We start from the raw sequence: 22,362 nt of genomic DNA on the forward strand, positions 1-22,362 counted from the left end.
CTTACCACTCCATTTGTTTTTTTTTTCTTCTGCAGTTTTAAAAGTTGGAGAATCCAGGTCCTTTATCCTGTAAGATTTTCCTATGTAGATTTTCCTGATTGCTTCTTCATGGAGTTTACACATTGTATCGTTTCTGTGAATTTCCTATGGGAATTACATCTAAAGACTAGAATCATTTCCCCCCCAAAATTCTCCCATTAAAGGCACATATAATGGTGGTTATTTCTCTTTTTGTGATAACAGCCATTGTTGATCATTGTCCAAATCCAGATTTATTAGAGGTTGAGAAGTGCCAGCATTCCAGTTCTGTCAAACTTCTCATATTAGCTAGATTTTTAATTAAAGAGAAACTTCCCCTTATTGTCTCTTTGGTTACAAAGATGTTTAATTTGAAAAGGAAAGGCAGGAAAAACACTTGATTCTTCCCATTTATTTACCATTTTTCAAAATAATGAATTTATTCTCTATCATCCCACAAAGGTGACTGAAGTTTTGGTTTGTTTCTTCTTAGTGTCCTCATGAACTGATGATCTAAAATATTTGTTTCCATTGATGTTATAAGTCTTACTATTGCTTAAATATTCTCATCTTTGGCCAGTTGGGAGCTTTTCAAGGTGGTACTTTTTGACATGACCTTAGTAGTCTTTGATAGTTTCCTTGCTTTTTGTTATGGAAAAGATGTTCCTGGCTAATCCTGTGTGTCTCTTGTCCCATACCTAGCGTTGACCAAGCTCTCCAAGGAGTGCTAGTTCCTCTTAGTGGGAGGCCGGGTTTACTGATCATGGCATGAGTATTGTCACTGGCTTTTGAGTAAGCCCTTCCTTCTTTTGATAACTCTGGTGGATATTTTCTTTTCTCCTAGGAGTCCATGAAGAATATCAGCTGCCATATTATGACCTAGTGCCCTCTGACCCTTCCATTGAGGAGATGCGGAAGGTTGTATGTGACCAGAAGCTCCGTCCCAACATCCCCAATTGGTGGCAGAGTTACGAGGTAGGAAGCTGCCCTGTCTCCTGTGCTTTTCTGTCTGCCCTATTTCTCTACCTTAGAGAAGGGTTTCCCAGAAATGGGGCCAACCCCAGGGCTACTCCCTGTGTAATCATAGTTATTATATTACTGTGACATGCTGGTATATACTAAGCCGTTGTCCTGGACACTGTAGGGTCCCCTTTGGAACCTAGAAGAAGGCTTGGTCCCAAGACACAGATCAGAGACAAAGCAAAGTCTGAGTGGGGCTGTCAGACCTGTCCAACTAGAAAAACGGCTTTGGAGCCATAGTGGGTGAGCTGAGCTCTATGGGAGAGTTCAGAAGTATCATCCACAGAGGGTCAGCAAATGAGAGGTGGACCCAATGAGAAAACAGGTCTGAGGAAGGTCGCTTTCTGAAAACTCAGAAGCGAGGAGGGTGCAGAGGGTTTGGATTTAGGGTTAGTGGTGGATGAAGTGGGAAGGGGATGACATTCGGTGGAAATGATAGATGCGAGGACAAATTTATGATCTAGATTGCTAATAAACCTGGAGTTGTGGGGTGCTAGAGTCTTTGGGGGCGTGGGATTTGCTTAGCTAGTGCTCCTGGGCCCCCTTGTCACTGGTGGCGCTGCTTTAAGGCGTGTCACCACTAGAGGGCAGCTCTGCACTGAGGACCAGAGTCGGTGCGCATTTCAGTGGTGCCTCCTCTTTGCATGACAGAGCAGCATTTTCCAAAGTATTCCTTGGAACCTCAGGGCCTGTTCACTTCAGAGGGTGAGGGAAGCAGAGAGCCAGTCTCTAGCTGCCCCCCACACTCCGTCTTCAGTCAGGGCTCTTAGTGGGTTGGGACTCCGCATGGGAAAACAGGTCCCACTGCTGAAAGGAATCAAAAACACTGGCCTGGGGTAGCAGTCAGGGAGCTCTGTAGCCTCCACCGGTGACTCTCCAGATCCACCCCTCAGCTGTCCGCCGTGGCTGCCTGTGTCATCCAGGCCCTGGCTGCAAACTGCTGCCTCTGACAGTCAAGACCATCTTTCAGGGGCTGCCTCCTCCCCTTCCTCCTCCGCTGTGTCTCTGCGGGTGAACGTGGGGTCACCGCTGCACGTGTGCACCTGCTGGGGGTGTCCCTGCTGTGCCTGGTTCACGTGCTACTTTGAGAAAGCCATCAGTAAACAATCGTAAGCATGGATACCCGGACCTTCCAGGAGTGGTTTTCAGATCACAGGCTGTGGCCAGTCTTGCTCGCAAGATCACCCGGACTTGGGGGAATGGCGGACCGTGCTTGCGGAGAAGGCCCCTCCCCAGACTCCCTCAAGGACTGGCGAGCCCTAGGGGGAGTGGGGCTCGCAGGGTCAGAAGGAGGGCAGGTGGGGGACCAGGCGGGCAACAGCGGGCCAGGCCCCAGTGACACCGTTTCTGTGCAGGCGCTACGGGTGATGGGGAAGATGATGCGGGAGTGCTGGTACGCCAACGGCGCAGCCCGCCTGACTGCGCTGCGCATCAAGAAGACCCTCTCCCAGCTCAGTGTGCAGGAGGACGTGAAGATCTAGCTGCCCCTCCCACAGCCGCCAGGCCACGGGACCTACAGCCGAGCGGCCGTGTCGAGCATCAGATGGAGGCCTACCTCTCGTTTCTGCCCAGCCCTCTGTGGCCAAGAGTTTGGCCCACAGAGGGACAGAGCCCGGGAGACTCACTCACTCCCACGATGGGTTTGAGACACAGACACCTTTGATATTTACCTCCTAGTGGCATGAAGCCTCTGAGAGCGAATGGCATGGAGAACTCAATGCCGCGACCTGGACCGGCTGTCATGGGATGTCCCACAAAGCCCGGTGCCCCCGGCGAGGAGCCTGGTGTGGCGACAAGCGGCCCGGGAGGAGCTGAGCGTGGCCCCGTGCTGAGCAGCACTGAGGGCTTTACCCCGGGACCAACCCAGTGCAGCGAGCGGCCCCGGGAACCAGAAGGATGGCCCCTCCTGGCAGCTCCAGGTGGAGGGACTGCTGGTGCCTGTCTGTCCAGCCGTGTGTGCATGTGCCGAGGCGCGTCCCTGTTGTGCCTGGTCTGTGCCACGCCCTTACACGTGTGTGTGTACGTGTGTGTCTGTGGGTGCGCACTTGCCTGCTTGAGCTTCTCGTGCATGTGCAGGTCGGGGCTGTGGTCGTCATGCCGTCTCTGCGTGCCGGCGCCTCTGTTCAGTAGTGAGCCGTGTCTAGTTTCCCTGGCGCCTCTCCCAGGGGGCTCCCTCCCCAACCCTCCTTCCAGAGCCCCCAGTCCACAGTGGTACCCCCTCCCCAGCAGGCTGTGCCGCCTGCCTGTGTCGCCTGCCCTCCTTCTCCACTTCAGACTGTGGAACCAAAGCTGGCCCAGTTGTCCGTGGCAGGCGAGGCTTTTGGGTCCAAATGTGAGGGAAGAGGGTGGGATGGGCAGGGCAGGAATCTCGGCGGAAACCTGGGGTGTTGTGGTCAGCGGCCACCGTGGGAAATGAGCCAGCCTAAGGGCATCATCCTCGGCGGCGTCAAGGAGGGGCCGAGGAATTTGCAGCCCAGACCTGGGGAGACTCAGACTGGAATGTCACATCTGTCTTTCATATCCCAGATTCTGGAGACAGCAGTGTGTATTTTCGGTGGTGGTGGGTTTAGGGCGGGGAAGGGAAGTGGGGATGAGGCCTGTTGGGGGAGGCTGGGGGGGCGGGAGGCATCTGCATGGGTCTTTTACTGGGTTATCCGATCATGGTGGAGGGAAGATGTGAGACTTGCATCCACTTCAGGGGCTTTACTAAAGGGAACAGCCTGAGCTGAACCTGTTATTTAACCTGAGTGTAGTATTTAACGACGTCTAGAAGCACGGTTGTGGGTGGTGGTTCGGTCAGCATATCTTAGGTATATAATAACTTTGAAGCCATAACTTAACTGGAGTGGTTTGGTTTTCTTTCTTTCTTTTTTTTTTTTTTTAATTTTATTGGGAGGGTCTGGATTTTAACTTTTTTTAAATACTGTTTAAGTTTTTATAAAAGGAAAACCATCTCTATGTGATAATTACCTCTCAATCCATTTGTTTTTAAGGAAATCCATATAAAAACAACCACACACACAAAAAATGCTTCAATCAGACGCACACAGCTCAATCACACTGGAAATCTCTGTTCTTGTACCTGAGCCTGCTCCCCGCCCCCTCCGACTCAGCTGCGAGAGTTCCTCTGCCCTGGGGGTTGGTCTCGCTGGCATCCTGCCTCCCTGCCCAGTCCCACCCAAAGTGGGTTTTGCACTGGGACTCTAGCTTTTTGTGCGTCGCCCACAGGTTGCACCTTCTCATCCAGGCACTCACTCAGCAGACACTCGCTGAGTGCCAGCTGGGTGCCAGGCCCCATGCTGGGTGCTGGGAAATGCAGCTGTGAACAAGATAGGCTTGGGTCCTGCTCTTGGAGCACTGACAGTGGGACTCAGTCAAGTCAGGGGGTGCCTATCTTGAGACCAGAAGTTTCCATAGTTGGTTCTGAGCCTTTTGAGCCTGGAGCGACTGCTCTTATACAAGACCACTAAGGAGGCGAGGATGCCCCCCTGTCCTCCACCAAAGAGGCCGGTGGTGGGCAGTGAAACCCCCTTCACTGCATTCATCCAGAGCCCCCTTCCTGCCCCCCAGGGGAGGCACAGTGTGTGTGCAGCCTCAGCGCATCCCTGCCTCTAGCCCAGCGATTCTCTGCCAAAGCTTGTGGAGGAGGGGGGGAGCCCTCCCCCCACTTCCATCCGTCTCCCCAGTGCCCTGGCCTTCCTATTTATTTTCCTGGTGTAGTGCTTTCCTTGTGTTAAAGGAGATCTTCCCCTCACCCTTTGGGCCAATTTACTGGCTACTGACTAATTTCCCTTAAATACCAATTGTGTCATTAGGGGGGTCTTCTCTCCCTACCCCTGCTGATGCACTTCCCCCTTGTTGTCTGCCCTCTGGCAGAGCTTGGCGGGTTATGGGAGCTGATGGAACTCAGACTCCTCACTCCCTGCCTCAACCAGCCTCTGGGATCTGCCGACACTCCTCGACCCAGGGACTCCTAAGCCACTAGCCCACTCCCCAGGTGGCCCAGCTGTCCTCACCACACACTCCTCCTCCATCTCCGGGGAAGACTGAGCAGTTCTGGGGGGACGCTCCCAGCCCCACTGCCGCCACTCTTAACCCAAGAGTTAGGAGTTAGAGAGTTGGGGAGAAACTAAAGCTGTGGTTTTGGCTCCCTGAGGCTAACCCTGATCCATAGGGCTACCTGCACCTCTGGATTTTGGATTCACAGACCAAGTCCAAGCCCGTTCTTACGTTGCCATCAAGGCCCCCGAACGGCATTCTCGGTACTTCTGTTTGTTTTTGTACATTTTATTAGAATGGACTGTAAAATAGCCACTTAGACACTTTACCTCTTCAGTATGCAAATGTAAATAAGTTGTAATATAGGAAATCTTTTGTTTTAATATAAGAATGAGCCTGTCCAATTTCTGCTGTACATTATTAAAGTTTTATTCACAGAGCCTCTCTGGTGCCATCTGTTTTACATCTGTAGACCGACTGGCTGCCCAACCTTTGTCAGGAGAGTTGGGCAGATGTTTCAGGCATCCCCTCCCACTTGCCAGGGTATGATGTTCATTAACATCTGCTACAGCAGCGCACGTCAGAAGAGGACCTGATTGGAGCATCAGAGGGTCTTCCTGAGGCTGTTGCTCTGCATTTCACAGAGGGAGGGCCTGGCCTGGAGAGGGAGTGGAGGACAAACTCAACACCTCTTGGGCTTTGTCTGTATTTGTCTTTTAGCAGTTTTCTCTTTATATAAAAGAGGGTCTTGATCCTGGTAAGTCACAAGCCACCTAGTCTCAACAGCAGCCTCAGCCCTCCTCAGTTTTCGCTTCCCCACTTCACTCATTGGAAAAGACTCTGATGCTGGGAGGGATTGGGGGCAGGAGGGAAAGGGGATGACAGAAAATGAGATGGCTGGATGGCATGACCGACTCGATGGATGTGAGCCTGAGTGAACTCCAGGAGTTGGTGATGGACAGAGAGGCCTGGCGTGCTGCAATTCATGGGGTCGCAAAGAGTCGGACACGACTGAGCGACTGAACTGAACTGAACTCCTGACTTGGAGTAGAAATGTGAATTTGGGGATGGGTTAGGGGACTTGAAATGGGAATGTACAGTGGTTACTCTGGGATCTTCAGTGTGTGGGTGGCTGTGAATGTCTTTAAAAATCTCTAGGCCAAGGCACCCAAGAGAAAAAGTCTAGAATCATAGAATCTCAAGTTTAGACGGGACTCCAGAGGTCCACCACCCATTGCGTGCTTGACTCCCGCACAGCATCCCTGCCAAGTGGCCGTAGCCTCATGCCGTGACATTCAGGACCGCAGCCTCCACCTGCTGGCCATCTGCTCAGTGGACAGCTCTTCCTTCCTTAGGACTGGGCAGCCTCCCTGTGAGTTCCCTCCACAGATGGTTCAGAGCACTAATTCTTTCCGTTTAAGGTCCCTTAAAATACTTGAAGGCAGCTGTTATGTTATCATGAATCTTGCAAAGCTTAGAGCTTCTCCCATTAGTATTCAGCAAATACTTATTTAAAAGTTACTGTGTGCTAGGCAGTGTGCCAAAATTGGCCTTACATACATGAACTGCTTTCATCCTCAAACAGCATGAGGTGGCCGTTATTATCCTCTGTGGATTAGGGAACTGATGGTTAGAGAAGACTAATTGCCCATGCACGTAGCTCATAGGGGTGGAAAAGACCTCAGGTCCACGGTGTCTGGCCAGAGCCTGCAGGCCCTCAGCCTCAGCACATCCTGTCTCCATGACGCCACGTCCTTCCCCCACGCTGGCTGCTTGCTGAGAACCTGGCTGGAGCCTGGGGCCGTGGAGGGCACGTAGCACTCCACCCGGACATTGACTGACAGCACAGACTGGGATGAGAATCCCAGACTGCCTGACACCTTCAGGTCACATCCCAGGACTGCACCTCATGTCGCGGATTGAGTAAAATCCAGCCCCTTTCCTCCATCCTGTATGTGAGAAATAGGTATTTTTGAACTCAAGTGCAGGATGTTATGTGTATACCCCATAAATTTTACCATAGAATCTGCCGATAGCTCCAGCCTCTAAATATTTTAAAATTCTGATTGGTTACCCAGAGTTTTCTATTGTCCTGTCATCTGAGACTGTTGGGCTGGAGAAAATCAAGCAACTATCCTATAGAAGTTGGCTTTTAAGTTTGGCATGCATCCCAGTAACCCAAATCAGCCACTAACTAAATTTTCCTTGCATCCCGGCCAGAATTTAATGGACAAAATAACAGCAAAGGCACAAGCGCCTTGTGGAAGTAGCAAGGTATTCTTGTGTTTGTCGAAAGGAAAGGTGAAGTGGCCTATAGTGGACCTCATCCCAGTTCAAAAGCTAATCAGCAGTGAGTCATCTTGCCAACTATGGACACCAAATCCACTAGGCTAAGAACTGCAGGTTCAACTTGCATCATGTTGAAAATCAGAAACGCAACCACGCTGGGACCTCTTCATGTGCCCTTGAAGGTTACTAACATTTCACCTTTGTAAGGCCCATGACACAGGAGACCGGAATTCATTTGAATGGTGTATGACTGGGGGTTTTGTGGCCCACATTTAAAATTTCTGTTCCTGCCATCCTCCCACCAGACCATGTCTTCTGATCTACAGTCTGGAGAAAATGCTAAATACAACCAAAACAAAATGAGGTATAGAATAGGAAAAGTTTAAGAGACACACAGGAGCATGTGAGGGACATGTAATGAAGGCCTGGGGAAAGCTTTGGATCAAGACAGGAATGGTTTGTTAGGGTTAAACAGAGAAATGAAACTAATAGCATGGATGGATAGATATTTAAAGGAATTGATTCACACAATTGTGGGGCTGGCAAGTCTGAAATCTACAGGGCAGGGTGACAGGCTAGAGAGCCAGGAAAGAAGACAGTCGGGGGCAAAATTTCTTCTTCCTCAAGGGACCGCAATCTTTTAAGCCCTTCGACTGATTAGGTAAAGCCCATCCACCCTATGGAGGGTTACCTGCTTTATTGCAAGTCTATTAATTTAAATGTTCAGTTCAGTTCAGTCGCTCAGTCATGTCCGACTCTTTGCGACCCCATGAATCGCAGCATGCCAGGCCTCCCTGTCCATCACCAACTCCAGGAGTTCACTCAGATTCATGTCCATCGAGTCAGTGATGCCATCCAGCCATCTCATCCTCTGTCGTCCCCTTCTCCTCCTGCCCCCGATCCCTCCCAGCATCAAAGTCTTTTCCAATGAGTCAGTCACACCTAAAACATAACTTCAGAGTAACATCCAGACTGGTCTTTGACCAAACCCCTGGCATCACATCCCAAGAGGAGTTGGGCATCCCATGGCCAGACAGGATCAGATTTAAGGAATATGGCAGATAGCTCTGGATCCACCTGGGAATGGTCCTTGGAGGTCAAGGGTGGAGGATAATGGGATAGTTTAAGGGACAACAGGATGGACTGGGCTCTAAATTCATTATTACTAAGTAAAAGCATTTGTCCAACAACCTTAGTGTGTAAAGCAGTAGGCAGAACAGAAGGGCGAACAACCTGTGGGCCCTGCCCTTCGAGATGGAGAGGATCTACACAGAGAACAGGAGGGCAGGTTTTAGCAAGTCCCATTACAGAGCCGTGTATAACGTGTCATGGAAGCACAGGTGAGGTGCCTACGGAAAGTCAGCTTTCCAGGGGCTCCCCACCAGATGGGATGGACTAGTTAATAGGTAATTACAATGGAGCGAGGTAAGTGCTATGATAAGGGCAGACACATAATACTCTGGGAACACAGGAAGATGAGGTCAAGAGAGGTGATGTCTTATCTCTTTTGGGTTTGGCATTGACCTACTGACTGGGGACAGGAGATTTGGTCAAAAAGAGTGTGTCACCACCATTCAAGAACTATAGGTGGGACCTCCCTGGTGCTCCAGCGGTTAAGAATCCACCTGCCAGTCCAGGGGACACAGGTTCAATCCCTAGTCCAAGAAGATTCCACATGCCATGGGGCATCTAAGCCTATGTGCCACAACTACTGAACCCATGCTCTAGCCCCTGTGCTCTGCAACAAAGCCCACCAAGAGAAGCCTGCACACCTCAAGGAAGAGTAACCCCTGCTGGCTGCAACTAGAGAAAGGCCAGGCAGAGCAAGGAAAACCCAGCACAGCCAAAAGTAATTCATTAAAAAAAAAAAAAAAACAATGTTCAATATCCTAGAGCAAGGGAGCCAGGGTGCACAGAGGAAATCTCTTAGAGCTATCATATGCTAAGAAGTCAGGACTGCATCCCGAGGGCCACCAATGCCGCCATCTCCCTGTGACAGCCACCTCAGACTGCTAGTCTCCATCACTTTCCCTCTTGAGTCCCGACAAGGTCTCCAAATTCTTTTCAGTAGCATATTTATGTGGAGTTGTCCCATAAGTGAACACCTCTTTGTTGTTCTGCATGTAGGACCAAGCCCTCGGTGCGTTCTGAGCAGTGGAATCACGTGATGTGTTTGCGGAAGAAGGTGGTGCTGACTTGAGAAGGCAATTACTGGAGTGGTAGGGCAAGAAACGCTGGAGGACAGGGACAGTGGGTAGGACGCACAGGCTCGGAGCATGGTCAGATGCGGACAGTGAGGAGGAGCCAACTTTAGTTCGGAGACAGGCGAATCTTAGCCTTGTGTACAGCGCTGTCCCCGGGAGAAGGAGCCAGGGGTGGACCACCAGAGCAGCTGTGTTTACCAAGAGGGAGGAGATGTGGGGAGTCTGGGGCCCTGAAAGGTGTCATTTTCTTTCCTAGCTATCTGTACCTGTCTGAAATGAGGCAGGATAAAATAATACATGCCCTCTGTCCTAAAAGTGGTAAGTGGATGCTGTAAAGAAAACTAGAGAGCTGACCCTTTCTCCCTTCTGCCAGTCTAACCTGTCTAAGCCTGAGATACTAATATCTTGCCATCCCACCTAGGAGGCAAGATGGTTCCTGGCCTCTGACTGGGACTAGACTCAGAGGCCACTGTATCCAACACAAACAAACTGCCATATCCGCCTTGCTCCAGTTCCCAGACCTGCCCCCAACCCCCCGCCCCTGCTGCTGGGCCTCCCTGAACCCCAGTGCCACACACAGACACTAGCCTGTGGAAACAGTTGGGAAATAGGAGCCATTAAGGAAAACAACCGCTCCCTGCCCAGTCAGCTGCCCACCAGCTGCCCAGGCCTCCCTCAGCGTCCTGCACCCGGGGCCCAGCCCCATTCCTTCCCAGACAGCCAGCTGAGTCCCCAGCCCTCGCCCTCCCACCTCCCACTCAGAAGCAGTGGCAACACCCAGAGAGGGCCCCCAGTCCTGGGATGAAACGACCATGAGAGAGCCCTGACATTGACTCGGACACCAGAGGGCTGGGCTTCTGCAGCTCTTGCCCTGAGTGCCTGGATCTGCTAATGGCAGCCGAGAGCTTAAGCAGGTGGGTGAGGACAGGACTCGGGACCGTTGATGGTTAGGTGTCTGGGAAAGGGCTTGTCTCAAAGAAGGGGTCTCACCTAGGCCTCGTCCATTAGCCAAGCCCCCGCATCTGTGCCCCCAACACAGACCAAGTCCTGTGTACCCTGAGCGCTAGGAGCCAGGACAGCTGGAACAAAAGGATGCAAAGCCTGGGAAATTCTTCTGAAAGCCTGGGACTTGCTCGGGAATAAGGTACAGATTGAGTGCAGATGTCTGCGGAGCCAGAGCAACAGGGCTTTGCTTTTACCAGGAGGCTTCCTTGGGGAGGAGAGTGGAGTGGGGAGGTGTCGTAGTATGAGCTGCAGACAGAGTGCAGTGTGTCCCCCACCCCCATCCCCAGCCTTAAGGAGCTGCCGAAGATGGGATGAGGCGAGCAGATGCTACACTAGAGACTCAGGCTCAGAAGGAAGTGGTGGAGGATTGGAAAAGGCAAAGTTTTGTGGGCCCGGTGTACTGTCTGGCGCGTGCAGATTCCTGCACAGAAGAAGCCCACCGGCTGTCTGCCTTCTCCCTGAGGAATGTCACCTGCAGCCAGGCTTAGATCACAAATACAGCTTCCTAACAGGTGTGAAACTCCAGAACTTCGTGACCAAAGCAGAGCTTGGCGTCTCAGCTGAACACAGTCCTCAGGTGGAAGAGGACCTCTGGGCTGGGGTCCTTAAAGTGGGGCTCTAGCGCCTGCTGGACAGCCCTTCCCAGATTGATTTGAAGATTCTCCAAGAGGTTCATGGCCAGCAGAGGGCACCACCACCCCACGATATGGCATCCCGGGCTCCCCATTGCCTCCCTGGAGGAATTGGGAATATTGGGAGGAGGAGGCGGGCATGGATCTCTGAGATCTCAGGCGGAGATACCAGCAGCTGAATTAAATAGTCTCCAGAGCCAGGGGGGCTGGGCTCTTGTGGGTTCGAATGCTTGTTCTGCCACCATCTTTCCCTCCCTGCTTCAGGTTGCCACCTCCATGGAATGAGGGCTTGGTTCACTTGGTGTCCACTCCGGATCACAAGGCCCTTTTCAGCTCTGAACTTCTAGGATTTGAGGAAATCATGCAATGAATGTGACAGAAATTGCATCTTCTGGGCCCACCTTTACTCTGGGATTCTCCAGAGTGCCCTGCCTGGCAAGAGGCAGAAACTTGAGTTTCACCTCTCTGGGGCTGTTCTCTCACTTGGTCGCGGAGAGGCAGACTGGCCTGGATGCCGATGGGAAGGCTCTGTCTCCACGTCAGTCTGAAGAAGGACTGTCTCAACAGGGCTTGCAGACACGGATACCATGGCATCTGCTCCCCCGGGTTTTAGGGAAGGAGGTGTCCCTTAGGTACCACTGTGGGATCGGTGGGGTGGTGGTTCAGAAGCGCTCATAAGACGCCCTTTTGAGAGTCCCTTCAGATAGGCAAGGAGTGCAGAGAATAGAAAGCATCGCCTCTCTTGCCTTCGCTTGGCTCTCCGTCCCCACCCCCACCACAGATGCTGTCTGTTGGGAGCAGGCAGCAGACGGTCCAGGGGTCCATCTGTCCTACTGCTTCACAATAGAGTCCCGTGTTTCCCCACCAACTCCCCCTCGGTCCCTCAGCTGATGGCCACTTGGTGGTGCCAACGGGGAAGGTGGGAGGAGGCAGAGGAAGGCTCTAAGGGAGCTTATACTTGGCTCCTGGCCGTCCCCAATCCACCCCTGCCCCCCACCCAACAAGCACCCTGCCATCTGGACTTGTGTAATCACTGCAGGGTGGAGAAACACCCCCTCCCACCCACACCTCTTATAGGGGCTGGGGCCCCAGGGGCCTGGGGGTGGGGGGAACAAACAGAGTCAGGAGACTAGGAAGCAAGAAGACGGAGACAGACCCATGGACTGAGAGGCACAGGAGACAGAAAGCCTGTCCTAACCTTCCCGGGTTGCTGGGTCACTAGCCCCTCTGTGCTCCGCACGCCATGCGTCTAACCCAGCACTGGCGCGGGCATCACTCCCTACCTGACCAAGAGCCTCTGTAACCTGGCCCGGAGCAGGGCTTCAACCCAAGGTGAATGAAGAACAGCAGAAGGCTGCATCACACAGTGGGCAGATGGCAGGCTCTGCAGGCTGCCCAGGTTCGAACCAGCTCTGCCACAGAGTGGCCTAGAGCAAGTTACTTAACCTCTCTGGGCCTCAGTTTCCTTCTCCATAAGAGATGATAATGGTATCTGTTTCATAGGGTTGTTATGAAGACCAAACAAGTTCATTCATGGATGTAACACACAGAACAGTGTGCAGAGCACATGGTAAATGGCTCATAAATGTCAGCTATTAATATAAAGGCATAACACAGACTCGGGAACACTGGAGGAGGGGACAGATGAGGACAGTGCATTCCTGGCTTCTGTTTAGTGGCAGACGAGACGTGGAGCCCTCAGCTCGCGGTGCTGACGCCGAGTGGTGGCTGGCCACTCTTCAGACGCCAGGCCTGACCTACCACTTCCTCCTCTCACTTCTTATTCAGGTACCACTGACGACAGAGACTTTGGCTGGGCCATTCCCACCTCTATCATAGGCTGGCTGCCACAGACAACGAAGCCGAGGGTAGGGGGGTGTCCCCAAGAAGGGTCAGAGAATTGTTGCACACCAACCCCCAATCCTGAGCACCCCCTCAGCGCACCATATGCCCTGCCATGAGTCAGCCCTACAGTAAGCATCTGTCTGCTGGAGAAAGGTTACCTGAGCCCCAACATCAGGAGGTGAGGCTGACCGGCCAGAATTAAGTCTACTACTTTCTGGGTTTCCCTCTCTTCCCTTTTCTCTTGACCTGGGGAGCAGAGGCAGCTCTTTTCAACTGTTCCGGGAGCTCCGTAAAGAGGAGACTCTGGACCCTTTCACCCCCTAGTGGCTTCTGCACAGTTACTTCAGGGCCATCTTTTTCCTCCCCCCGGAGACCTCACCCCTCCTTCTCCTAGCCTAAAGTCTCCTGCAGCGCCCTGGATCTCCTCAAATCTTACTCTGGGCCTCCAAAACTCCTTCTAAAGACTCCTTACTGTTACTCCACTGCTAAATCTCGTGCACAAGCCCCTTCACAGACTCCCCGTCCCTCAGGTATCATAGAGACCCATACTCTGCCCCGGGATGCCCTGCACGCCCCCACCCCCCACCCCCGCTTCTTTCCGCGGCTAGCTTTTCCCCCTACAGGCCAGGCGCTCGAGGTCCCCAAGTGTTTCCCTGGTCTAGGCAAGTCTCAGGAGTAGTGGGCGGAGCTCCGGAGCAGCGGGCTCCGCCCCAGAGGCGGAGCCAACCGCGCAGGGGGCGAGGCCCTGCGAGGCCGCTCCCCGACCGCCCCTTCAGCCCGCCCCTCTTCCCGAGCCTATAAAGGGAGGCGACCCACCACCCTCCAGGCTGGCATCCTAGAGCCACCGCCAGCCCCGCCGCGCGGAGAAAGCGCTGCCAGAGAGGGGCGCCGGAGCCATGACCCTTCGCCGACTCAGGAAGCTGCAGCAGAAAGAGGAGGCGGCGGCCGCCCCAGACCCCGCCGCTCGGGCTCCTGACTCGGAAGCCGCTCCCGCCGCTCCGACCCCGACCCCGGCCTCGGGCCCCCCTGCTGCAGCCGCCGGCCCTGGGACCCCCGGGGACGAGCTGTACGCAGCCCTGGAGGACTACCACCCCGCCGAGCTGTATCGCGCGCTCGCGGTGTCCGGGGGCACCCTACCCCGCCGAAAGGTGCGTACCTCCCCAACTCCCGCGGACCCCTTCGGCCGCCGGTACCCTGTGGTGTCCCTTCCTCAAGACCCGCGCTACCCGCCACGGTCCCCATGGATGCCTGCCGACCCCCACCCACACCATACTCCTGGGGTCCCCGAGTCCCCCAGTTCCTCTCCCGCCCTCTGACCCCCACGGACACCTTCAGATCCTGCTGGGTCCCCTCGACCCTTTGCTCAGAAGGCGCAAATTCCCCCATCCCCGGCTCCACGCCGCTCGCGAGCTGGGCGGCTCTCCACTCCCCACGCGCCGCTGCCCCGTGTCGCTGCTCTCCTTCCTGCTGCTTCCCCAAGTTCCCTTCCCCTCGCCCCAACTGGCCATCGGCACCCCGCCCCAGCCCCGCCTCCCCGGGTCCAGGAGTACTGAGGTCCCCAGGATCCCCCCGCCCCGGCTTCTCCCGTGGGAGCAAGAGGCCTCGAGCTGGGGTCCGGCCGCTAGTCCAGTCAAGTTGAGAGTCGGCGGGCCCGGGGTGGGACTCTCGCCGAGGAAGTGCCTGCGGCGCCGCGGACTCCGAGAGCTCACCCTTCCGAGGGGGCGCCGGGATTCCTGGGTTCGGCCGCCTCACCCTGCGTCTGAGGTGCGGGGCGCGAGGCCACGGCTCCCTGGACGTCAGCCGCGACCGGACGCGGTGGGAGGCGTCGCAGGGCGCCCGCTGGGCAGGAAGGATGCGGGCCGCGCCCGCCCTCGGAGTCTCCCCCTCCGCCGGGCTTTTCCTCTGGCCCGAGGGGGACCCAAGCGCTCAGAAAGGAAACTTAAGACCTAGGTTAAGGAGAGGGGACTGGTGGCCTTTCCCAGCTCAACCCCCCACCTCCTCTTCCTCTGCCCCCTGGCTCCCCCCCAACACAATGAACAGCTTGTTGAGAATTTGCATTTTATGAAAATCGGTTGGAAAGACAAAGGGGTCTCTCTATGCTGCCCAGTCTTTCCTCCCTGGCCGGTTTGGGAACTGTCCCCACTCTTGAGGCCCGTCTGTAAGGTTCTAGAGAAGGAGGACTTCCTTCTCTTCCTGTCCTCGGTGTAGCCTGGGGAGAGAGTTAACTAGCGCACTGACCAGGAAGCTCCTGGGTTGTTTGGGGCACACGGGACAAGGGCTGGTCTGGAACTGGGCTTCTTCCAAGCATCAGTCATTTAGGGAGGGAGAGACACTGCTTTAGTTTCTCAAGGACCCAAAAGAGGTAAGGGGTCCCTCAGCTCTGTCATCCCTCGTACCAAAAAGCAAATGAAATCAACCAAACAACAATAACAAAACCTCCCCATCTCTCTCCTTTAGTGTATGAGACTTAACAAGTCTGAGATCTAAGTTTTTGTTTTGTCCCAGAAAGCAGCAACATGTATCCCAATGCTGAGACCCAGGTGGAGCTGGGCACAGCTGGCCACCTGCAGCGGGGCTCCATAGTTTGAGGGAGGGGGCTTGGCCCCTCTATCCCCTGCCTTTCCATGCTTAAGCTGATATTCCAGCCCTCTTGACCAGGGCCCCTGACTCCAGCTCCTGCAAGCCACTCTCTGTGACTGAGAAATTAGGAGAGATGTGACTGGCCTTGGGGGCTCTGAAATGTCTTGATAGGCAAGCCCAGGGGCCCCTGCCCTTCTCTGAATAATATCTAGGAAGAGCCCCTGCTTCCCCTTTTAGGGTCTAGGGTGCCGAGCCCCTTCAAACATGCACCCTGGGGACAGAGGCTATTCTACCTAGAGTCATAAAAACCCCCACCCCCTCCAGACTAGGAACCAGGACAGGACTTACAGGTTCATGCATCTGGAGCCCAGGAAATTGTGTTCCCGAGGTCCCAGTTGTGGGGATAAAGCTTAGGGAGAAAGCAGTGGAGGGATACTGATGGCGGCACTCTAGGGTTAGTTACCCCAGCATCAGAGGAGCAGGTGTGGAGCTGGAACCGCACAGATAGGCAACAGGAAGTTAGATGCTGGGTCTAGGACTTGAGCCCAGGTGAGGAACCCCCCAAAGGAGGGCTCTCAGCATCTGCTCCAGGATACCTCCCTCTCACCTGCTTCTTCCTGACTCTCCTTCCCACCCAGGGCTCAGGATTCCGCTGGAAGAACCTCAGCCAGAGTCCTGAACAGCAGCGGTGAGTCACCATTACCCCCGCCTCTGCCCTGGTCCAAAGGATGAGGTGCTGGGGAGGGGGCAGCACGACACAGCATCTCAGCCCACCCAGGGGGAGTTGTGCTCCTACCCTTTCAGCACGGTGCCCTCACCAGGAATGAGGGGCAGGTGGGGGTGTGGGCTGTGTGAAGGGGGTGGCAGAGGAAGGAGGGAGGGACTTTTGAGTCATCAGGTGCTCCTTAAACCACCCCCAGTCCCTGCCAGTTACCCCTCCCTGGAGAAATCTGGATCTGGGAAGGGGGAAGCAGGAGGAGTTTGGGGAGGGCCCCTGGGCTTTCCCAGCCCAGCAAACCTTGAAGGCCCAAACCATGGCAAGCTGCATCCGGCTACTCAATTGTCTGGCCCTGCACCCAAAACCTCAGTGCTCTGCTAGCCCCATCGGTGGTGCCCTCTAAGGAAGGGCCTTGGGTGAGGGCAGAAGGACTAGCCCTACTCTGCCTGTGTCCCATCCTGATGTGAGCCTGGTTTCTAAAATGGATCAGCAGACTATGGCCTGCTGGCCAGACTGGCCTTGAGCTGAGAGTTGTTTTGATATTTCTCAAGGGTTGTAAAAATAAAGACAAAGAACAATATAAGACAGAGACTGTCAAATAATTCGGGTCTCGAAAAGAAAGGCTGAAATATTTACCATCTGACCCTTTGCAGAAAAACTTTGCCAACCCTTGTAGAAAACCAGAGAGTACTGGAGTAATCATAGTCACCCTGCCCCCACCCCCTCTCCGGCCCAAATACACACAGAGGGGGAAAGGCCAGCCTGCAAAGCAGGGAGGAGCTCGCACTGGGGTAGGGAGTTGCCGATCAGCATTTGGCGGGGTGGTATGTGGGTAAGGCTGGGCACTGAGAGGCCTGGGTCTCCAGGGCCTTGCTGAGGCCGAGAGGCTTGAAGGGGACTTTGAGGCTGCTTCAGCTCGGCTTCTGGCGGAGCGAGCGGGAAGGAAGGGGGTGGGAGTGGGCAGAGGAAACTCTGGGCTCCCCCAGCAGGCGAAGATCTGGAGCAGCTCCAGACCATTGTGTCCAGTGGGCAGGCCTTCAGTGCGGGAAGGGGCGGCCTCGAGTCTCCCCTCCCCCCAGCCCTCACATCTGGTGGGCTGGCCTCACCGCAGCTGGGAGGGGCGGCTGGGGTCCGGGCTGAGCCTCGTGACTGGCCTCTGGGGGTGGGGCCAGCCCTCTCCCCAAGGCTCTGGAGCAGACAGCGCTCCAGGCTGGGGCCGAACTGGGGGCCTCAGCTAGTCAGTCAGTAGTATTCTGGGGCTCACTAGGAAGCTGGGAGTGTGGCCGAAAAACTCAGCTAGTTCAACTGGCTCTGGGGGCTAGCCATTGCAGTGTGTCCCCCACTCGAGGGGATTGATTTTGTGTGGCTTGATGAAGCTGATTTCAGTATGGGGAAGGACATTCCGACAGCCGGGGGATGAGTATGGCTTGCCACTGGAGACAGTGAGCCCTGCCTGGATGTTCCAGAGCAGACTCCGGCATTAGCAGAGGGCCACACTATGGGCCCGCCAGGCTCCTCTTTAATCCTGACGGACTTGATGAGATGGCCCCTGTGTCTCCTGCAGGAAAGTGGTGACTTTGGAGAAGGAGGAGAACCAGACCTTTGGCTTTGAGCTCCAGGTGGGAGAAGCCGGGTGCAGAGGGAGGGAAGGGTTGGGAGGCGGTCTGAGGGACGGATGGATCCTGCTCCACTCCTGGGCTGAGGGTCCCCTTGCCTGTTACAGACTTATGGCCTTCACCACCGAGAGGAACAGCGCGTGGAGATGGTGACCTTTGTCTGCCGGGTTCATGAATCCAGCCCTGCCCAGCTCGCGGGGCTCACACCAGGTGGGGCCTGAGCCCAGGACACGGGCTCTGGGAAGGGAGTATGACCTTCCTCCCAAGCAGAGGGGGCAAGAAATCCAATCAGTTCCCCTTCCTCCTCCTATTTTGAGAAGGCCAGAAAGAAGAATGAGTTGGATCAAGGCAAATTTACCATTTACTATATGATCTTGAATATTCCCATCTGCATACTGGGGGCAGTAACATGTCCTCATATCAGTGTGGTGAGGGGCTTTCCTGGGCACAGAGCCAGGGCCTGCCTGGTAAGTGGCAGATGTTGCCATGGTTATTCTGCCTCCTCCTGGCGATCTGGCAACCCAGCATGGGCAGGAGTCGGCGAGAGAGCAAGTCCATCGTGTTCCCAACCTGGCCCAATACTGGGGTACCTGTGATACTTCCTCTAACAAGGACATGGTGCTGCCAGGAGACCTTTGGGACTGGCCAAATCTAGAGCCCCAAGTCCCAGGAAGGGGTAGCCTGAGACTGCACGAACTGGACCCCCCAGTTCTATCCCTGTTTTCTTCCTGAAGTCCTCATCTCCTTGCCCATTCACCAGCAGCCTCTGGTAGCTAAGTGGTATACTGCAACTTTGCAGGGTAGTTTCACATCCCCATGGTAGCCACCACAGGGGTCCACATCTCCTTTTCCAGTTGGGCAGTGGGTCCTAAGAGAGGGTGGTCTGCTCTGCTGGAGGTCAGGAGGCTCTGCAGCAGCCTAGGGTGTCAGAGGCTGAGGCCTCAAGCTTGGGGGCCAGTGTTATAAAGTTCGCCGTGTGGTACTCCTCACCCTCCTGCCTTCCTGTCTCAGCTGGGGTTCGCTGGTGACAGCCTGTGGACCGGACCAAAATAACCAGCTCTGGGGGAAGCCCAGGCTTGCTGGGAGGGCTCAGCCTTTGGGGACAGAGCTTCCTGAGAGTGAGATGAGGACGAGGATGTGGATGTTTGAGGGCCCTGACCCCTATGCTAGGGTGCCAGGTCTGCACAAGATCGCCCCAGAACCATGAGTGGGGGTAGGGAGCTCAGGAGAGTTCTGTGGGGTTATTACCCCTGCCCTTTGTGGTGAAGGTAGGGGACTGAAATTCTTCTGCATGCCCCGTGGAGCAAACGCTGATTCCCTCTCTGCCTGGCAGGGGATACCATTGCCAGCGTCAACGGCCTGAACGTGGAAGGCATCCGACATCGGGAGATTGTCGACATCATTAAGGCATCTGGCAACGTTCTCAGGTACATCCAGGTGCTGTGGTCCCTAGGAGATTCCTGAGCACAGCCTTTCTTCCCTACCCTGTGGGCCCACTCATCCTTTGATTCCCCTATCTCCTCAGACTGGAAACTCTGTACGGGACATCAATTAGGAAGGCGGAACTGGAGGCTCGTCTGCAGTACCTGAAGGTAAAGCAGCCTGGAAACCGTCCAGCCAAACCCCTGCCCCTGCAGGCCCCACTGGTTTTTTTTTGGGGGGGGGTTGTGCTGGGTCTTAGTTGTGGCACGTGGGATATTCACTGTGGCATGCAGGATCTTTAGTTACAGCATGGGAGGCTTAGTTCCCTCTCTGAGAACACAAAGTCTTAATCACTGAGCCACCAGAGAAGTCCTCCTACTCTTTTTTGGGGGTCGTTTATCTGCCTGAACCTCCTTTTAACCTTAAGGTTTCTTCTGTACTCCCCGATCCCTCAGTCTGTAGCCACCCTGGTTAGTTTCTTGCTGATTCCTGACAGTGAGGTGGGTGTGTCTCTTGCAGCAAACCCTGTATGAGAAGTGGGGAGAATACAGGTCCCTGATGGTGCAGGAGCAGCGGCTGGTGCATGGTGAGTAGATCAGTGTTGGGAAGGGTCTCTTGTGCCCCCTACCTATACCCCCACACCTGCTTCCCCCTAGGAACTACTTACTTCCCCCTTCAAGTTTTGCTGAACTACTCCTCTGGGTACAGTGGGGCCCTGGGCTGATGCCCACAAATTTTCATTCTCACAGTAGTGCCCTGAAGGAAAGCAGTACACAGAACCATCTCCACTTTACAGGTGGGAACACCAAGGCTCCAAGAGCTTGTTTCCGGCCCCTTTTGTGATTCTTGTGTCATAAGGACCACCAGAAGGATCCGAGTGTATAGTTTGTGTTTTACATACTGGGGAAGTAGGGTTCAAAGTTTTGACTTGCCCAAGGGCCACACTGATGGTCATCAGGAAGGAGCAAAGGTCCCCTACCCGTGCCTTCTGACGCCTGCCCGCCCGCCCCGTGTCTTCTGCCCCCAGGTCTCGTGGTGAAGGACCCGAGTATCTATGACACGCTGGAGTCGGTGCGCTCCTGCCTGTACGGCGCGGGCCTGCTCCCGGGCTCGCTGCCCTTCGGGCCTCTGCTGGCCGCCCCGGGAGGCTCCCGCGGGGGAGCGCGGCGCACCGGGGGCGACTCGGAAGATGCGGTGTACCACACGTGCTTCTTCGGGGGCGCTGAGCCGCCTGCGCCCCCGCCGCCGCCGCCGCCACTCGCGCGCCTGCCGGGACCGGGCGCGGCCGACGCTCCGGCCCCGGGGTCCCGGGCGATGCTGAGCCGCAGCGCCAGCGTGCGGTGCGCGGGCCCCGGGGGCGGCGGCGGCGGCGCGCCGGGCGCGCTCTGGACTGAGGCTCGCGAGCAGACCCTGTGCGGCCCCGGCCTGCGCAAAACCAAGTACCGCAGCTTCCGCCGGCGGCTGCTCAAGTTCATCCCCGGACTCAATCGCTCCCTGGAGGAGGAGGAGAGCCAGCTGTAGGGGCGGGGGCGGGCGGGGGAACGTATTTATTTATTTATTCTTTCCAGCAGTGCAAAAAGGGGGCGGGGGCGGTCGCTCGGCCGCCACGGGGACCCCAAGAGCCCGGAGTAGCAGGAGAGGGTCCTTGGCAACCCCAGCTGGTCCTGGCTAGTCTCTGCAGAGTGGTGAACCCAGCCCTAGGCCTCTTGACTCGTGCTCCCCCAAATCACAGTGGGAGATGGGCACAGGAGAACCAGAGAGTTTGGGGTTGGGAGAGGTTCGGGGGCCAAAAATGGGACGTGCCATCCTGCATCTGGGTCAGCAGTGCCTTGTGGGGTGTCCAGGAAAACTCCTCCTCTAGGTGGGGGGACCCTGTCCCACGAAGCCCTCTCCTCAGCTTTACTTGCTCCCCACCCTTGGCCATGGGGAGAAGTGGCCTCCGCCGGGTCATTCCCCTACCCACCCCACACAGACACAGTTCCAGTTATCCAGTGGGCGCCTGAGGGGGCCCAAGGTGCTGGTCTCCCTCCCTCTCAGCCTTGACCCTTAAGGGCTTGGCCCCCTAGGGGCCCTTAACTAAGTGGGGTCCTACTGGGCAGGGGTCTTGGGTCCTCTGCCCTTGGGAGATAGGAATGGGCACCCCCCCGGGTGGGGTGAGGGTAGTGCAGCCTCTTCCGCCGTTTTGCATATTGTTGCTTCTGAACCACAAACTGTATAAAATGGACGGTTTTTTGCATCTGTGTCAGTGTGGTGACTGCCTGAGGGGGAGGATTGGGCTCCGGCAAGCTCTGACTCCACCACTCCGCCCCTCAACACACACACAGACACACACACTATATTTTACATCTTATTTGCTTGGAGCCTGCGGCCAGGGAAATAGACTAGGGGATTCTGACTTACATGTATGGGCCTGAACTAGAGTACCCACACTGCTTCAGAACTTGGGCCTCTTGTTTAATGCACCTGGAACCCCCCCTCCCCAAATTCCACAGCAAGTGGGGTCGAGGTTCCTCTAAACCTAGCCTTGCGTAAACAACTTTTTGGCATGCTCTCTCCTAGGAATCTGGGGCCTCCTGCATAGGAGTCCCTAGCCATCATCCACCCAGCCTGTGACAGGCCAAATCACGGGTCACTCGTTCTAGAACTCCTCAAAGGTGTCCCGTCACTCCCAGGATAAGAGTCTAATCCCTCCGCAGGCGCATCTAGCCCCTGGCTGCCTCCTCTTCTTCCTTCCCTCTTGCTCCCTGCTCTCGCCACCTTGCCCATGGTGCACTTCAGGTGTCCTGCCCTCAGTGTTTCTGCACTTGCTCTGTCCACAGTTGGCTCCTTTTGGTATTCAGCATGGCCTCCCCAGGTCTAAAATATGGCCGAGCCTTGTTTGATTTGCATCATATTACTCATCCCCTTCTGAAACTGTCTTGACTTGGATGGGTTGGCTTTTTGCCTGGCTCCCTTTCCCACGGGATGAACACTCTTGAGAGCAGGACTCGGGCCTCTCCTGTCTTACTCACTGC

The 22,362-nt window shown here is 55.2% G+C and overlaps 2 protein-coding genes across 2 annotated transcripts in view; both read left to right on the forward strand.

Annotated features, from left to right (window-relative positions):
- The window catches only part of ACVR1B (activin A receptor type 1B), a 34,002-nt gene extending 28,525 nt beyond the window's left edge, over positions 1 to 5,477 (forward strand). The window contains exons 8-9 of the mRNA XM_040234179.1: positions 863 to 993; positions 2,394 to 5,477. Of these exons, the coding sequence (XP_040090113.1) occupies positions 863 to 993; positions 2,394 to 2,519 (257 nt within the window). The 3' untranslated portion in view covers positions 2,520 to 5,477. The remainder of the gene's footprint in view (positions 1 to 862; positions 994 to 2,393) is intronic.
- Positions 5,478 to 13,856: 8,379 nt separating this feature from the next.
- Positions 13,857 to 21,584, forward strand: TAMALIN (trafficking regulator and scaffold protein tamalin). The gene is made up of 8 exons (XM_040234180.1): positions 13,857 to 14,160; positions 16,231 to 16,280; positions 17,875 to 17,929; positions 18,034 to 18,136; positions 19,260 to 19,353; positions 19,452 to 19,518; positions 19,868 to 19,934; positions 20,376 to 21,584. The coding sequence occupies exons 1-8, from the start codon at positions 13,909 to 13,911 to the stop codon at positions 20,867 to 20,869; spliced, it is 1,182 nt and encodes a 393-aa protein (XP_040090114.1). The 5' UTR covers positions 13,857 to 13,908; the 3' UTR covers positions 20,870 to 21,584.
- The last annotated feature ends 778 nt before the right edge of the window (positions 21,585 to 22,362 follow it).

The sequence above is a fragment of the Oryx dammah genome, unplaced genomic scaffold (assembly GCF_014754425.2).
Source record: "Oryx dammah isolate SB20612 unplaced genomic scaffold, SCBI_Odam_1.1 HiC_scaffold_29, whole genome shotgun sequence".
In the NCBI taxonomy this organism is placed as follows: domain Eukaryota; kingdom Metazoa; phylum Chordata; class Mammalia; order Artiodactyla; family Bovidae; genus Oryx; species Oryx dammah.

What these genes read in the sequence shown, in the direction of transcription:
- TAMALIN (XM_040234180.1), top strand. Translation starts at nt 13,909, where the DNA reads ATGACCCTTCGCCGACTCAGGAAGCTGCAGCAGAAAGAGGAGGCGGCG. An exon ending in CCTTTGGCTTTGAGCTCCAG is followed by an intron (nt 17,930 to 18,033) that starts GTGGGAGAAGCC and finishes TGCCTGTTACAG; the next exon opens with ACTTATGGCCTTCACCACCG. An exon ending in GCTCGCGGGGCTCACACCAG is followed by an intron (nt 18,137 to 19,259) that starts GTGGGGCCTGAG and finishes TCTGCCTGGCAG; the next exon opens with GGGATACCATTGCCAGCGTC.